We start from the raw sequence: 17417 nt of genomic DNA on the forward strand, positions 1-17417 counted from the left end.
TATTCCCATTGTTAACTCATGTTTAGATTCAAAAGAGATTTCGGTCTCAGTCTGTGTAAGGGATGTTGCAGAATGGTCAGGCATGATCATTTAACCAGGTCAGCCCGTAACATTGTGTAATTTCAAGATATCAGGTATCCATCTTTTACTTTTTATTTCAGAGGATTTTATGTTTTGAATTGATGATCTTTTAATTGATTATGTTATTATGTAATTGGCATGATGCATTTACCCCACTAATTGTAGTTATCAGAATTATGCTACAACTGCTGCTTGAATTAAACTTGAATGTGGAATATTTCTTTTAAGAACCATACTAGTGGTATTGTCTCCTCGCCGAGTTTGGCTTTCCAACTTGCGGGAATATATGCACGGCAAGTATGCCTTGGGGCATGGGGAAAAAAAGCCTATTTGAAGGAAAGAAAACTGATCTGTAACAACTTTCTCAATTAGTATACTATTCCTAAGACTCATCTACAGTGTTTACACCAGTAGCTGTTCATTTCCTGGAGCAGGATTTGCACCCGTGCCATGACTCCATGGAAAGTAAAGGTCTCTTTACTTCAGCCTGGTGAGAAATTAAGGTCAAGCAGAAATGGGCTCTGGTGTCAGGACAAGTACAGCTTGGAAAAAATTACTTTAAAAAGTCAGTGAACAGCATGCTGTAAACATGCTGAAATCATTGTTTAAATGTCTCTTTTGTCATTTTTTTCAGCTGAATTCTTGATTCTCTGATATGAATTCTTGCATTAAGTAGATTATATAACCACGTTTGGACTAAATTGAGACAAATATAACAGGCATGACCATATGTATACTTGTACAGTATGATAATGTATAACATTTTAACTTTATGTAACATGACTGATTGCAAAAACGTGATTTGGACACGCTGGAAATTCAAGCATTACTGACAATGAACCCCTTTTTGCTTTGGTAAACGAAATCACCCATAACAGTTCTGATTGCTGCTAGTTTTTATTATTCATCCACCCCCCATTACTGTGTTTCCTCAAATGTTGCATGCATGTTACAATTGTACAAATTGCTTTGCTCTCCATGCATGTTAAAACAATTCCATCTGTTCACAATTTATCCATTCCCTCCCTGTTACTAATTAGTACAGAATACATTTTTCTTTTAAGTGTAATATAGGTCACAATTTTTGGCCGGCGGCAGTAGAGATCAGTTGAGCACACCCGATGAAATCTTTTCATAATTTAGTTATCAGCGCAGATCAATAATAAATAAAGAGATATATTGGCAGAGAGAGCTTCTCTTAAGCCTCATGTTGACTTTTACGAATCCATAGTGTGCTAGAGCCAATGTTGGTTCTCCCTCCATCACCTTCCCACTTAAAAACAAAGGCCTTTCAGAGTTTGCAGTGGTTTCATTAGTGAGAACTTTAATAGAGTTTTGAAATAAGTTTAACAGATCGATCTTTTTAATGAATTTGGCAGTGAAAGGTTCTATGTTATGGATAGTCATTTGAGTATTCTAGTAACTGGAAATAATAAAATAAAATAACTCTTCTTTTTTTAGCCTTCCAAAACATGTCACATTGAGCAACAACTACTCACAAAATAACTCAGCTTATTTACTGTCACTTTTGTCTTGGTTATGGCTTTCTTTTACTAATCAGCCTTTTCTTTCCGTGCTGATTTGTTATACCACAATTGACCTTTAGTACAGGTCTATAGGGCTCAACAGAATTTCAGGTGCTTGGTTGGATTATATGTGGATTCCTTGCATAGACAGCATGAACATACATTTTCTATTTGCTGTGCATTTTATATTATACATTGTATTTATTTCCCCCATTGCTCTTTGGGAATGCGTGATGTATATATTTTCAGGTGTTCAGAATACACTCCAGAGTCACAGCCGTTTTTATGCATAGCTCAGCTCTTCATCCAGTCCCTCTGTGTGTATTATTCTGTCTCAAGGACAGAAGGGATGGCTTTTTTTGTGGTGCTATCATTCTGTAATCTCAACCTCCCTTTTCACTATAGCAGTACAAAGCTATCTCGAGTATAGACTTTCGTAGTCATAGTCTGCCAGCTTATGGCCTTATTCACAATTCCTCATCTGCCTGCAACATCGCCTCCAAGAACAAAACTTTTCTCCAAGTTTTGACCAGGAATCTCCCTGACCTGTGGCTGATCAAGCCCCGCTTTACAGAAACCATATGAAGGCCATATTTTCATAAGAGCATAATGTTTATTTGAACTGCCCCACCCTTATTATTTCACCACCGATTATGAAAATAACCCCCCTGACATGTGTCTGAGGTAAGTAATCAAAAAAGCATGTTTAAATCAACCAAATTTGGACATGTGTTTTTCATATGCTTCATTTACTTGTTCCTAGTGTTGAAATGTTATATTGAAGTTTTACCTTGTTATTAAATGTTGCTGATGCAGGCAAATATATATGGTGATAATCTCTAAACTGTGTTTTACTGTAACATAATATTTTTGCAAAATTGAATCTGCCCAGGGGCTTTAGAAACATTATGAATGTGGGATTGATGTTAAATTTCCAGTGGAAGAACCCTGACACCGTTTATTGAAATTTCTTGCTTTTTTTTCTTCCCCTTCTTGTTCTATTTATTTATATTCGTCACTCATTTTGGGGTGTCTTATGGTTCAGCTCGCAGTTGATTGACATTGGTTCCGTGTCATGACTGCTCTCATCAACTTATTCCTGGGTTTTGAGGGGGAAAAAGTGTGTAACTCAAATCAAATCACATTAAAAGGTCACTTGCATAAAAGATTAGGTTGATAAAATTCCACATGTACAAATTTCACATTTTTATTTAGTGTTTGTTTCACTGTGATTCCAGATATCTCCTTAGTTACAGGAAATTGCCAGGTTGAAGCCACTTCATCAAAGGCTTGACTGGCAATGAGACTCATTTGTTCCATGATTTATACTCATGATACAATTATGCAAAAAAAAAAAAAATGCTGTGAACATGGGCATCTTTTCAGCACTAAATGGGATAATGTGAGAAAACAGAAAAGCCTGATTAGTACTGGCATCAGACTGTTCAGAGCTCCGTTAGTTATGGAAAAACTACTCTAGGAAGGAAAACTTCATCCGGAGTCTTATTAGTTTTATCAGTACAGAAAAAAAAATCAAACTTTCTGGGAACTTTCACAACAAGATTACTGTTGGCAGTGCAATGCATGATCATATTTACGTGTTTTTTCTCCTTACTTTAGATGATGAGTTTGGCGCGGAGGGTGGTGGTCCTTCACAAGCCCCTTACGATCCACCCCAATCCCAGCCTTCTTTCCATGGCCATCCATCAAACCAACCCCCAGCATCCAATTTCAGTAATATTCAGATACCTCCTGGGTCACACGCCCCAGCCAATACACCTGCAGATATTCCCCATCCAGAAGGTAAGCTATCTGAGCTTTAGTGGAATTAGTGCGTTACAACAATCTGCCAAGCTTCCGATATACACTGCTGTTCAAAAACTCGGGGTAGCCATTTAAAAAAAAAAAGAAGAATGGATGTATTAAGTTGATCAAGAGGGACAGTAAAGACATTTTTCTGACAAAAAAATGGTTTCAAATAAATGCTGTTCTTTTGAACTTTCTGTTCATCAAAAAAACGAGATTGCCACAAAAATATTGAGTTGTGCAACTGTTTTCAACATTGATAATAGTAAGGAATATTTCTTATGCACCACAACATATCAATTATTTCTGAATGATCATGTGACATTAAAGACTGGAGTAGTATTTCACAATATAACTTTACTGTATTTTTGATCAAATAAATGCAGCCTTGGTGAGTGCATGATAATTCTTATTATTATTATTCTACTTCCACTTCTTCTACTACTAAAAAGTAAAAGCTTACCAACCTTTAAAACCTTTAAACTATTTCAAGGGCTGTGACATGGATAGCCATGCATTTGATAACGTTTTGAGTATTCGCTCACTGTGTGAACAAAGCAGCAGATGACTACTGAATGAATCACCGTAACACTGATTGTCATTCAATAACAGCTCTAATCACTTGACTCAGACATACAGATTAATTAGTACTTCTCACAGGGCTGAGCTGTAGTCTGTTTGCTTTTAAATTTCCCATTCAGGTTTCCTGTTTTTCTTTTAAAGAGCAAAAAGGCTGAGGGTCCCCATGAGGGCCATGTTTCCCATGGTAACTGCTGTCCTATGTGATTAGTACCTCAGATTCCAGATACGGAAATGACTAATCTGCAACATGGCACCTCAGAAGTGTAGCCGCTTAATTTGATCCTGCATAGCATGTACTCATTTCCTTGCTTGTGTGTTTAACTCCGTGTCAGTTCTTAGACTTTTTAGATGAAACTGAATTGAACTTTTTTTTTTTTCAAATAAAATGTAGCTTTTGTTCTTCTTTTTTTTCCTAGGAAAGAGTATGCTCAGCCATAGCTGGTAGCTAAGCCCATCTAACTCTAAATCAATTACAGTGATGGACTAGTTAATTCGTCCATTACAGTTTTTCGACATCCTATCAGCCATGATAAATGCAAAAGTGTATTTATGTTTATGATTTAATGGACTTTTTCCATTCTTTTGGAGCAGCACAGCCCGCCAAACCAGTGCCTGTTCCACGAGCCATGCCAGTGGTAGATCCTTCGCTTCTAAACAGTACCCAGGAAGGTAAGCTTTTTGTGTGAAGATGATAGGGACTCTTTACTGAAATTCAATCTCAACGAATCTGGCAAATAATTGTGACCGAGAGAATAGGACCTCATTTTACCGACATGATGGATTTTCTGCTCATAAGGCCAGAGGGAAAAATCAGACATTGCACTGACTTTTCTAAATGAATTAAGAATAAATTAAGAATAAATTGGAAAGAAGATTCACGGTTTAGGTTTACTATAGTGGGTGGGAACAACCACAGATGAAGCTCAAAATGACATTTCCTCACTACCATCTCTACTGTGTCACTGGAATGCACCTTTAATAAGAATTAATGCTGATGTGTCCAAAGCTAGTGTTGGTATTCAGTCTGCCAATTAAATAATTTGTCTAATGAGTGAGGTCATTTCATATACAATGACTGCCCTTTATTGTTGCAATTGCCAGAAATAGAGCAGATTGAAAGATTTGCCGTGCAAGACTCAATTTGTCCAGTTACAAATTTGAGACGACAAAAGTTGCTTTTCTAGTCCAAACCAGTCATGTATACATTGACAACAGAGTATCATTTGATATTGCTTTGGCTATAATTGAAGCCTGTCTGCTATCATAACTGTTTCCCAGACAGGAGACGACTAAGGAAGACCATACATACAAATATTAGTCATCATTAATATTGCATAGAACCACATGCCAAAAAAAGAAAATCTGCATCCTCTATATGGAAAGTTTGCAATGTCATACTGCAAATTGCTTTTCTCATCCTCTCAACCGCCAAGGTCTTTCTGTGACAACAGATCAGCCATGACATTTTCTAATTGATTTGAAGGGAAAGTCTGTTCCTCATAAGACACACTAATTGGGGAAGTGAAATATGGCTCTGAAGGTGAGGGTTTTTTTTTTTTTGTAGGGGTCGTCCTTCTCGTCATTCTTGAAACCATGGATTACAAATGGTTTTCAAGATTATTATTATTATTTTGCAGAACGAGAGAAAACGGGAATTTATTAGTGTTTAATACTAAATATTTGAAACAATAGTATTTATTAATATTTTAACTTGATTTAGAACAATGTTCTCATTGATCCAGTAATCGAAATCATTCAGTCCAAAACAGCGCTAATGTAAAGAAGGCCATGTTGATTACATCAGACATATCAAAGAGAATAGAGACTCACATTGCGTTTTTAATGAATTATTCATTCCAGTGTGTGCTTTGCTTTAAAGCACAAGATCTGTCGTATTCTGCGATTTGTTTCGGAAGAGCGCAATGTTGGTGGCGTACAGGAGTCGTACAGTGAGCGTGTGAGTGTCTGATGCACAAAACAACATGCTTGATGTATGTGCACGCTCTCGATCACTGATCGAACTTTGCATTCATGTACAGACACACAGTACAATCACGTTTTTTCCACACACTCAGGAAGGATAGTGTTTTAGTTGTCACGTGTACGTCGTTGTGATGAGTAATTGTAGTTTTTTGCAGTCAAAGCGGTTGATTCAGGAGGTTTTTTGGCATCTCAGTCTGGTCCTGTTCAGTATCGTAGATTGACCCGTCTAAATTGAGAACAATCTTATTCATGGTAGTCGCTCGGTACACACACTATTTACTGAATTCTGTAAGAATATATATATTTTTTTATGTAATGTTTTTTTCATGGGTGCTTAGGTGTGTATAAATGTATTAAATAATAGAAGTATATGGACTCCTTATATTTGGTTTCATTTTGGAGTCTCCAATGATCTTTGAAAGCTTGTAGAAAATAGTTTCAATCTGATTATTTTCTTTAGATATAGCAAATTATGACAAAATGTATGTGTTTAATGAGAAAAATGGCCTATTATTAATTTCACGTTCAGTGTGTGATTGTAAACAAAGAAGCTGGCGATCAGCGGTCTTTCGAATCTGCTTTGACCGCGACTCTGGAAGACTTGGAGTTAAGCTTTTCTCTGAGAAAAGAACAAAGAACGGCACTGAAGTCATTCTTAAGAAGGGAAGATGTGTTCGGAGTTTTGCAGACGTATAAAAGTTTAATCTATCAAAGCTCCGCTTCACTTTGCTCTAGTTTGTTGTAGCGCTATCCAATTGTGTGTAGAGGGAGTTTGAAAGACAACCGTTTATACCGCCCCTCGAATTGAGCCCTGTCAATGGTGAGTTTCCAGACCAAACATCTTGAGCGCCCAGCGTCTAGTCTAATACTCAGATTATATTTATTTCAGTTTTATTTCATTTTTTGTTTTGTTTTTGTTAACGATAACACCAAATCTGATTTAGTTGTAAATGAATGAATAAGATAACAAACATATGATAACGCCTGGTTTCACAGACAACGCTTAAAGCTACACTGTGTGATATTTTCCCACATCTAGTGGTGAAAAGGTGTGATGATCCAGTGAATAATAGTTTCTGTTCTTCTCAATTCTGATTTTGTTTTAATTCCTACGGTGGCCGATTTAGTCCAAGATTAACATGGCAATCCCCCTCTTCACATTCGACACCGTGCCATCGAGTGTTAAAACGCGAAAGGCGAAGCTTGAATTTACGGGTATGTCCCTCTTTGGCTAATGTACTTTCAAGATGGAGGGGCAACATGGCGACCAGCATTCGAACCCCTCACCCGTATGTATTTTCAATGGCATATTATAAACTTACGAGAGAACTTTATTTCTCGAAAGAAGTAAATATACATTAATGAGCACATACATTTTTGAAAAAACTAAGTGTTTTTAGCTTAGAATAAACAAAAAAAGTTACACAGTGTAGCTTTAAGTCTTGTCACAGACTAAAATGCATGTGTGAGTTGTTTTAACTGAAAGCAACTTGCACTGATGTATCTTAAAATATGTCAGTGCCATTGTTTTGTCTCAAGATACAGACCAGTCATTTTTCTAAGGCACATTTGTAAAAGCTACTTAAATGTCCTAATAAAACACCGGGCCTATATATGCTATATGTTAGATCAGGTCACATCTTTTTCCCTAGTGGTTAAGTGTATTTTATCATTCTGAAAGAAACCTTATGCTTCATTATGGTTTTATAAATCAATTAAAAGACTTTAGTGAATAAAATACCTTTTTTCAACCCATGATAATCCAACCCCTATTTTTCAGAGTAGTTAATGGAGATCGATACTTGCAGGGCAGTGATTAATAAGACAGCAATCAAGCTGATACAACTGCTCTACCTGCACCTAACAATAACAAACCTTTTACCAATTACAACAAATCCCAAGGCGGATCATGTCACTACAATGTAACTGGGAAATACATCTCATTTAACAAACAAATCCTATCATCACAGGACCTGTATTCACCAGCAATCCTTTTTAAAGTCATGCGCTACTCTTTCAAACCTGCTGTACCAACCAAGTAACTTTCTAAGCAAGTCATTCTAATAACCATTGTTTGGTTATGCATTCTGCATTCTTTTCAATTGATCAGCAGATAAGCACATTAATATTTGTAAATGTATCTCACGAGGATGAACCGGTGTGTGTCCTATAGAAACTTCTGTTCCATGTTTCACCCCTCTACAGCCAAAAAGTCGACCAAGGTCATAACATTACCAGTATACTAACTTGTTGAAATGTTCTTGAAATCAAGCATCTCAGTTGAGACAGCTCTGTGGTTATAGTCTTCCCAGTCTGTGTGTATACTTTAGTAATCGAGGTGCAAGCAATGCTTTTGAATGAGACGAAAAAAATGTATTATGGTTAAATATTAATACTGGAGAGGAGACAGGATCTAGAGACCTTTTTTAGGTTCCCAGAAATTCTGTACCTAAATCTGTTTTGAAAGCTTACAAGTGCTTTGGTGGTCGTCTCTGTCCAGTTCATTATTCTGTTCCCACATTATGGATGAAGCTCAAACTGTCACTCAGAATGTCATTGTGAGAGCCAGCATAGTTTACATTGTGGTAAAGGCATTCGTGCACCATGACTATAATATTTCAAATGCCCACTGGCAAATGCAGTGAAGTTAAATATTCATAAACTACTCCAACCTCAACTCACCCTATAATTTAATGTGCTGTTGGCCACTGGAGAGACATGCATGTGTGAAATGGGTGCATTGCATTTCCAGAATTTTCCCCTGGGAATCATTAAAATATTAGCAGAGAATATAATAATCTGTATCTGTCTCTATTATATGTATACTGTTATAATATTACTGCTACTAATGTACACTACTATACAAACGTTTGGAGTAATTTTGTAATATTTTGAAATTTTCATACGCTCACCCAAAGCATTTATTTGATCAAAAATGCATACAGTAAAAAAAATTATTTTTGTAACATTTAAATAACTGTTTTCTATTTTAATGTATTTTAAAATGTAATTTATTCCTGTGATAGCAGCTGAATTTTTTTGAATCCAGTCTTCAGTGTTACATGATCCATCAGACATCATTCTAATATGATGATTTGATGCTGAAAAACATTTGTAATATTTTGAAAGATTTCATGCATGGAACGTTCAAATGAACTGCATTTACTTGGAATTTGAATATTTAGTAAAATTATAAATGTGTTTACTGTCATTCTATAAATTTAACGCATCCAATAAAACTGACCATTTCTATTGCTGTTGACAGGAGACTTGCGGCTCACACCAGAAGACTTTACTCGGGCTCAGAAATACTGTAAGTACGCAGGCAGCGCACTGCAATATGAGGATGTGGGCACTGCCGTCCAGAATCTGCAGAAGGCCCTGAAGCTTCTAACCACTGGCAAAGAATGAAACCATTGTGCTGTCCTCCTTAAAACCACTTTATCAGAGATCTGGCCCAGACGAACTGAAAAAGGGCCATTTTCCCAGCCCCATCTGTATCAAAAAAAGACGCTCCACAGGACACCCCCACATCACTCAATACAACATCTGTTTCAGTCATATTGGATGTCAATAGCTTCTCATTACTAGATCAATGAGACAAAGATGCGACACTAAAAAAAATCAGGTGCATGTGAAAGACCTTTTCAAAATCTGAGTTCATTCATATTCACGGTTTAGAGTTGTATGGCTTCACAACAGTTTGGTTAGATATGCATGGACATGAAAGCATGTCTCAAGAACTCTCATCTTTACCTCAGGCTCTCTGAAACATGAGCCTTAGCGTCACTTTGACCTAAACTACTTTTGCTACTTTCCGTTCGCTATGAATATGCTTAAGGTGGACTTAACAGTTTTCTGCCATTAGTAAAGCGTTATTATGATCAACAATAAATCTTTTTTTTGACTCTATTTGACTTTTTTGGGTTATTTGCAGTGTATGTTTTCCTTCATATTATAATCATCATGAAAAATGAGCATCTCATTAGTCCTAAGCGTTCTTTATTTTTCTTTTTGGTGCTTGAGTGTTCAATTTAGTCATTATATGCTGCTTAATAAGGTTTCTGCATTGCATAATGTAAACAATAAGCATTACGCACATGCAGTTAGAAAAAAAAATGAGGATTAGTGCTAACTGGCCTCTGTAGAGACGGCCTTAAATCGCAGTTGTGCAGTTTATTTAACTAAATTAAATTAGAACTGTCATTAATGGTTGGTACTTTGTCCGTATTTGAATTATTCCAGATGCCAGTAACAGTAAGAATCTGCCACAGTAAGTATTCCTCCAGATTAAAATATGGATGCGATGTTGCATTTCAAAGGCACTGAGTTTAGTTGTGTTATAATGGGTAATTTCTTTTTATTAGGCACAACCCATTTAGCCATATGCATGAATGAACTCTGTCAGTTCAGTGTGCATATTCAGGAAGCAATTAATTACAATAGATAGTTCCTGTTGTTTTCTGCCCAACTTGCGATTCTTGCGGTTGAATTAGCAGTGCCTCTGTTTTCCTCTCTTTCCACCGTTTAGCCTGAAGTGTAATAGAAAGGGCATTGCACTTATCTGGAAGTAGACCGAGCTATCACTGCATGCATCTGCATTTGCCTGAATCCTTTCCTGACTCAATGCGGATGCAAATGAACATCACCTGGGATTTTCCATCCAACCTCTCTTAGTCCTTTGTACTCTGGTTTAATTGGCTCAAGTGGATTTACAAAGCAATGTATTTCTTCTGATAAAATCCACCTAGGACTGCATATCCATTGACACTACAGAATAAGGTTAAACCCTAATGTCTTTAGTCTAAAATTAACCATATATTCTGAGCGACTGGATTCTTCAGATTTTGTGACTCCGTAATCTCTGTTTAGTGTTTAAGTGCGTTTATGGGTATTGACATTGACGTGCACAGATAGTTTATAATTTGATTGTTATCAGTGCTGTGGGAATCGAGAAACCTTTTCATCTTTCCCCCCCTCAGCGTTATCATTAAAATTCACCATGTTTGCACTGGCTATTAAGCACAATAAGTGAGTAATTTGTGAACCGCAAAGCATTTGGAAGGATCATTCAAATCCTAATTTCTGGCTCTTAAATTGTTTTTTATATTCAAAATCTTCAGACAAGTTCCTGTGTTATGGTGATAAAACGTCATTGTGGCTGTAAATCTCAATAATACTAAACAAAACATAAATGTAGCTGGCCTATAATAAATGTCCATGTTATTGTGTGTTGGTTCTCACACCCATAATAGATCAAAACCTAACAGTCCCCACAGAGAGACACTATCTGATTCAAAGAAAGAGACATGCTTTTCATCCAAATATACTGACAAAATGTGTAGTCTTATCATTCATATCATCAGCTCAAAGGCTTGTAGACCGGAATTGGTTACAACTACATAACCTGAAATTTCTGTAGAGCATGATATTTGACCTGAATGCTAAAATGTAAGTATCTGAGGTACATGCAAATACAGTTATCCGACTTGTAGGAACTATCTAACTGGAAGATCTTCTCTGACGTCGTTGAAAACAAAGTAGGTAGCATGGGTTCCTGAGGACAAAATCATTTTTTACAGTCGTTTATAAAGTCTAACAAATGAATAAGTAATAATTTGTTCATGGAAATATAATTATGAAATGAGCTTTTGTATAGTTATAGTATTCACACACATTATTAAGAAAGAAAAGCAAACATTTTTTTTGCAGATACAAATAATATATATATTAATGCAATATATCTTGCAAGTGTTTACCGGTAATATAATTTTGTAATTGTATATGTAAAATGTCTTTCACCATTTTAGGTATTAAAAGTTATAAAACAAGAATATATACAGTAATAGTAAAACAAAATAACTAATAATTTGTTCATGAAAATATAACTATGAAATGAGCTTTTGTATAGTATAGTATAGTATAGTATGCATACACATTAAGAAAGAAAAGAAAACTTTTTTACTATATTAGGCTACTGTAGGCTATATATTTATTTGCATATAATATGTCTTACAAGTGTTTAATATAATTGTGTAATAATTTTATATGTACGATTTCTTGCATCATTTTAGGTATTAAAGTTATGCGAACAAGAATATATACAGTGTGTGCATGTGAATATATATACACCATATATACACACACACATACATATACATAGGCTACGTGTGTGTACTGTACGCTGTATACTGTATGTGTCTATTCTGTAGAAAAATACCACCCCCCCCCCAACATAAAAAATAATTGTGATAGGCTACTTTTAATTAGACACTGTTTGCTGCTGTTAGCATATTCCATAAACAATGCGTACTAGCACTAATGCAAAGGGGTTATATTTTATATAACCCCTTTGCATTAGTTTACAGTTAGTTATATATATATATATATATATATATATATATATATATATATATATATATATATATATATATATATATATATATATATATATATATATATATATATATATATATATATATATAAACATTTATTTATTTATTACTTTGTGGGGTCTCCTCGGGATTTCTCTCACTGAAGGGTGGGGCTCTTTGAGAACTGCCTCCAGCGGTTTTGGACAAGCACAGTTTTGTCTAGTAAACTCCTGTTAACGCTTTACCAAGCATCTGTCTGCTCGGAGAACAGGTTCATCTATCAAAAAAAGATCTTGCACTTGGTTTTAGAACAACATCTTTGATATGTTTTTGCTAAGCATCGGCGTGGCGCGTGAAAGTTGATGGTGGGCTGCCTCTCAAAGTTCTCTGAAGTTGTTCACACAGGAGAAGAGATATAATGGTTCTTCAACGAGACGAGCTTCAATGAAATAATGTAAGTATTTTTTTTATTTTTATTTTTTTAAATGTTCCTGTTTCTTTGTGAAACGGGAAATTCTGACTATATCTAAAAGAAACATCTTTTGGTTTTCACGGTTTAACTTTCGCTAACAGTTTGATTCGCCTATTTTTTTTTAGTTCTGATAGAATTTGAACAAAAGATATTTGACATGTTTTGAAAAGTTCACAATATCGTCTAAAATTAAACGTGATAATGATGATGATGATAATAATAATACAATTGGAAACAGTTGATTGACTCATAAATGGAAAGCGCACATAATCTTGTTTGTTTGTAGGTGTAAGTTATTGTGCACACGGTATGTTTGTTGCATTAACTAGGTTACTCCTTTTATTTAGACCAGTGAAATATCCTAAAAGAATGGGTGTCACATAACAATGCTAGTGGGCAGATGCTTATTGGAATTTTTAAAGACCGCAAATAAAACTGTAAACAACTAAAGAGTATTTAAAATGTCCACGTCTTAATTATAGCCTAGCGTCTCTCAACTTGAGCTGCCTGCCTACACGTTCAGCGTTTTTGGGCATCATAGACATTTGATGCCCGATGTCTACTTGATTTTAAAGCATAACCATGAAGCATAATGTGGAATTTCGTATGTCATTAGATGAGATGAGCTCATGTGAGAGAAAAATGAGAGGATGATGAATGGTTAATTTAATTTAACAGTAGTGCTGAAGACGTGTTGTTTCTGAAGTTAGTGAAGTCGTGATATAGCCATTAGTTTCAATAGTTTCATTAGTTGCTTGTTATTAATGCATTTTTTATTTTATTTTAATTTTTTTACAGCTTTCTATTTAGTAAGTCGACATTGATGTCTGTTATTATTACTTAAATGCATTATGATTTTCTGGAGTCTTTGACTTATGAATACCAGAAGGCACTGTTTCTGGTTTTCCAACTCATTTTTGCCATGATGAATCAAGTTCTTTATGCTGTTTGCAGGGTCCCCTGAGTCTCTGACCCCATTCATGTGTATTTACATATGCCAAGAGGAGAGTTCTGAACATTATTCATATGTTCTGTAATGTCGTGTATTACATGAATTTAAAAGAAATGGCCTCATTCTGATCACTGCGACCAGAAAGTCTCCGACTTACAGAGATGTTGCAATGCTGTTTATTTAGGGCTGAAAAATATGTAGTAACATTCTGATTTGTAGCAATGATTTATTTCAGGGTGTTGACTTGCATTCCTCTTCGATAAGATTATCTTCTCATTTAAAGGCATCGTGACCCTTTTAATGATATTCCACCATTGTGGCCTACTAATGAATGCGACTAATGGCATGTTGTGGTTGTTTAATAAAATATGAATTCTATTGTTCTGTTGGCTGTTTCTGCCTTCGCTAAACTTCACTGTGGGCTGGAAATGGAGATCTCCTTTATCTTACGACAATGGTTGTTGAAATGAAACAAGATCTCGTGGACCTCACACAGGATCTTGTAACTTCACACACTTCAAGTCTTGGCAACAAAAGCTTACAGACTTAGGTGTTAGTATCAAATGAAGCATTGCGATAAACTCATTATAACATACTCAGTCTCAGATGGAGGGAATTTTTCCATCCCGTTTGATATAATGAAGACATTTATCGCCGTAATCCTAATGCAGACGAACAATGCCCAATTAAACAAATAATGTCTTCATCAGAATAACTTATGAGGTCTCCAGTGGTTATCATCTCCCGCTGGAATCTTAGTTTTCCATGAACTTCGGATAATGACTCACTAGAACTCGCCTTCTTGGAAGCAGATTTCAGACCTGGGGATGTTTATTGATGTCCAATTTCAAATGTTGAATTGTAGGAAAATGTCACAGATATATAGATTCATCTGCGATTGATTTTATGGATTAGTGTTACATACTTTGTAACTTCACTCTTAAACCAAAGTTTCTTGAACCAGGAAAGGTTTTACAAGGATAACTGTTTTTAGAACTATAGTTCTTTAGAAAACCATATGTTAGGATGCATCAAAGAACTATTCTGAGATTTTTTACATAAATGTAACATCAAGAATGTTCTTCTCTGAAGAACCACAGCCAACCCTCAAAAATGTATTGATAAAAAATACTAAAAATACTTATTTTCTCAATCTATACTACCAAGATTTATTTTTTAAGAAGGCTGTTTGTAAACTTCTCTTTCCATTAAAGCCTTGGATTGCAGCTAGCCAACACTGTGATAAAATGTTCTCACAAGCACTATTTTAAAGTTGAAGTTGAATAAGAGCAAGAACACCTGGGAAATGCTCCATACAGTCCATTACTGTGAATTTGAAGCACCAACATATATTAGTCATCCATCCTGAACAGGTTTTAGAGTGCAGTCATTGCTTTTAATGTAATGTATAATAGTTTCTGTCATATCCTTACCTCTCTTTGAATATTGAAGGACATTGGAGATTGTGTATTGAAGAGTTAAAAACCGTTTGATACTTCAGTCACCCTCATGTTGTTTCAAACTGGTATGACTGTTTCTTCTTGACTTTATCACTTTGTAGAACACAAAAGAATATATTCAGAAAAATGTCAATAACGTCACTGGAGTTCAATGTTTCTTTGGAGCCCGCTGACTTTTGTGTTCAACACGGTCGAAAGCAAATGATGACAGAATTCCCATTTTTGCTTGGATGATGTGCTTAAAAAATGCACTAAGAACGAGAATCTTGACACATTCGTTCTTTTAGATACTGCTTTTCTATCTACATTGCATTTCTCAAAATAAGCTTCTGTTGATTTTAGCAGCTATTATATTTTTTACATGCGGGAACGAACTGCTCCAGAGCAACTGTCCACTTTAATAGATAACACATGGAACATAAATGGATCACTGATGTTTTTTTCGGTCTCTAGTTTCCTGTCATTCCAAGTAATGCTTTCTAAACGTTTGTGTACCTCACCGTCCGTGAACTTTTTCTGCAAACTTATTATGGCTGACGTGGGAGAGTGATTGGTCATTATGTAACGGGCACTTTTTGCATGGCTGCGGTTAATGTTCTGACAAGAAAAAATGGTTTCCACACCACAAATACATCATTTAAACCTTCAAAGTTCTCCCAAATTATAGACGCATGAATAAAGATATTGTACTCATGTGTGTGAGAGAAAGTGAGAAAAGCTTGTGCATGAAGTTTATGCCAGTTGCTGTCAAGTGTTTTGTGTTAGTGAGTAAGAAAGCCAAAAAGCAACAATTCATGGTGATATGTGCATTTTTTGTGCAAATAAAATCTATTTTTTTTTAAGCATCCGTTGCGTCAAAAGATAATCCCGGGATTCCCGGCCATAATTGCAATCCATTTAATGAAACCTCTAATGCAATAGTGGTTTTCGTGTATTTACACTATACTTAAATGACATATAAGTAATAAATTAAATTGTGGTTTTGTTTCAAAATGTAATTAGCTTAATCTGATTGGCAGGATTTCGTTCATCAGCGGTCGGTGGTGGAGATGGAAGTTCCAGAATTCTCTCGCAGTTTTCCTGCTGCTGACTTGCTTTCTGACTACAGGTAAAAGATCTCTACAGTTATAAATGTAAAATGTTATAATGCAAATAGTGTGTTACCTGGAAATGTTGTCCATAGTTCTATTCTGAACTGATTTTTTATGTATATTGCTCATCATGCTAATCAACATTGCTTCCATCTCATTAACTCGCATTTCTTTTCATTCTTTAATACTTTATTTCATATTTTCAGTTGCTTCCTGGCTTATTTCAGTAATTCTCTTTATGTTTTCTATATGTACATGTTTTAAACTTTCTCTCAGCTTCCTTATATTTCTTGCTCTTTACCTTATCATGCTTTTTTTTAAATCACCCATAACGTGCTTTTATTGTCTTTGTCCTTGCATTCTGTAGGCTTAGAAATCACAGTCATGAAAAGAAACATACGGTACCGGTCAAAAGTTTGAAAACATTTCTATTTTTAATGTTTTTGTATTCTTTAAAGTCTCTTGTAATTATCAAGCATGATCAAAAATACAGAAAAACAGTAAGATTGTGAAAAATCCTTACAATTAAAAATAATGTTTTTTATTGTTGTTAATGCTAATATACTTTAAAATATATATATATTTTTTGTGATGTAAAGCTAAATCTTTAGTGTCATGCGATCCTTCAAAAATCATTCTAATATGCTGATTTGTTATCAATTTTGGAAACAGTTGTGCTGCTTAACATTTGTTTATTACCTCAGGATGAATAAAGAGTTTAAAAAGAACAGCATTTATTTTAAATAGAAGTCTTTTGTAACAATATACATTACCATTCAAAAGTTGGGGGTCAGTAATACTTTTATTCATCAAGGATGTGTTAAATTAAATTAAAACATTTTTTTAGTTTTTTAATATTTCTATTTTGAATACATGCTGTTCTTTGAAAAAGTAATCCTGAAAAAGTATTACAGGTTCCAAAAGAAATATTAAAGGATTTCCTGATAAATTGCTCACCCCCATCTCATCCAAGGTGTTCATGTATTTCTTTCTTCAGTCGAAAAGAGATACATTTTTTGAGGAATACATTCCAGAATTTTTCTTCACATAATAAACTTCAATGGCAACTAAAATGTTAATGGTCCAAATC

At 35.1% G+C, this 17417-nt stretch overlaps 2 protein-coding genes across 8 annotated transcripts in view; both read left to right on the forward strand.

Annotated features, from left to right (window-relative positions):
- The window catches only part of vta1 (vesicle (multivesicular body) trafficking 1), a 43566-nt gene extending 33676 nt beyond the window's left edge, over positions 1-9890 (forward strand). For 2 of the 3 annotated variants that reach the window (XM_067417872.1, XM_067417874.1), the window contains 3 exons: positions 3228-3410; positions 4587-4664; positions 9244-9890. In XM_067417872.1, the coding sequence (XP_067273973.1) occupies positions 3228-3410; positions 4587-4664; positions 9244-9389 (407 nt within the window). In that variant the 3' untranslated portion in view covers positions 9390-9890. The remainder of the gene's footprint in view (positions 1-3227; positions 3411-4586; positions 4665-9243) is intronic. The other variant, XM_067417873.1, reaches the window with a different exon arrangement.
- A 2637-nt stretch (positions 9891-12527) lies between these two features.
- adgrg6 (adhesion G protein-coupled receptor G6) overlaps positions 12528-17417 on the forward strand; it is a 59362-nt gene continuing 54472 nt past the window's right edge. For all 5 annotated transcript variants that reach the window (XM_067417875.1, XM_067417877.1, XM_067417878.1 and 2 more), the window contains exons 1-2: positions 12528-12806; positions 16256-16344. In XM_067417875.1, the coding sequence (XP_067273976.1) occupies positions 12805-12806; positions 16256-16344 (91 nt within the window). In that variant the 5' untranslated portion in view covers positions 12528-12804. The remainder of the gene's footprint in view (positions 12807-16255; positions 16345-17417) is intronic.

This window comes from Pseudorasbora parva, chromosome 15 (genome assembly GCF_024679245.1).
Source record: "Pseudorasbora parva isolate DD20220531a chromosome 15, ASM2467924v1, whole genome shotgun sequence".
In the NCBI taxonomy this organism is placed as follows: domain Eukaryota; kingdom Metazoa; phylum Chordata; class Actinopteri; order Cypriniformes; family Gobionidae; genus Pseudorasbora; species Pseudorasbora parva.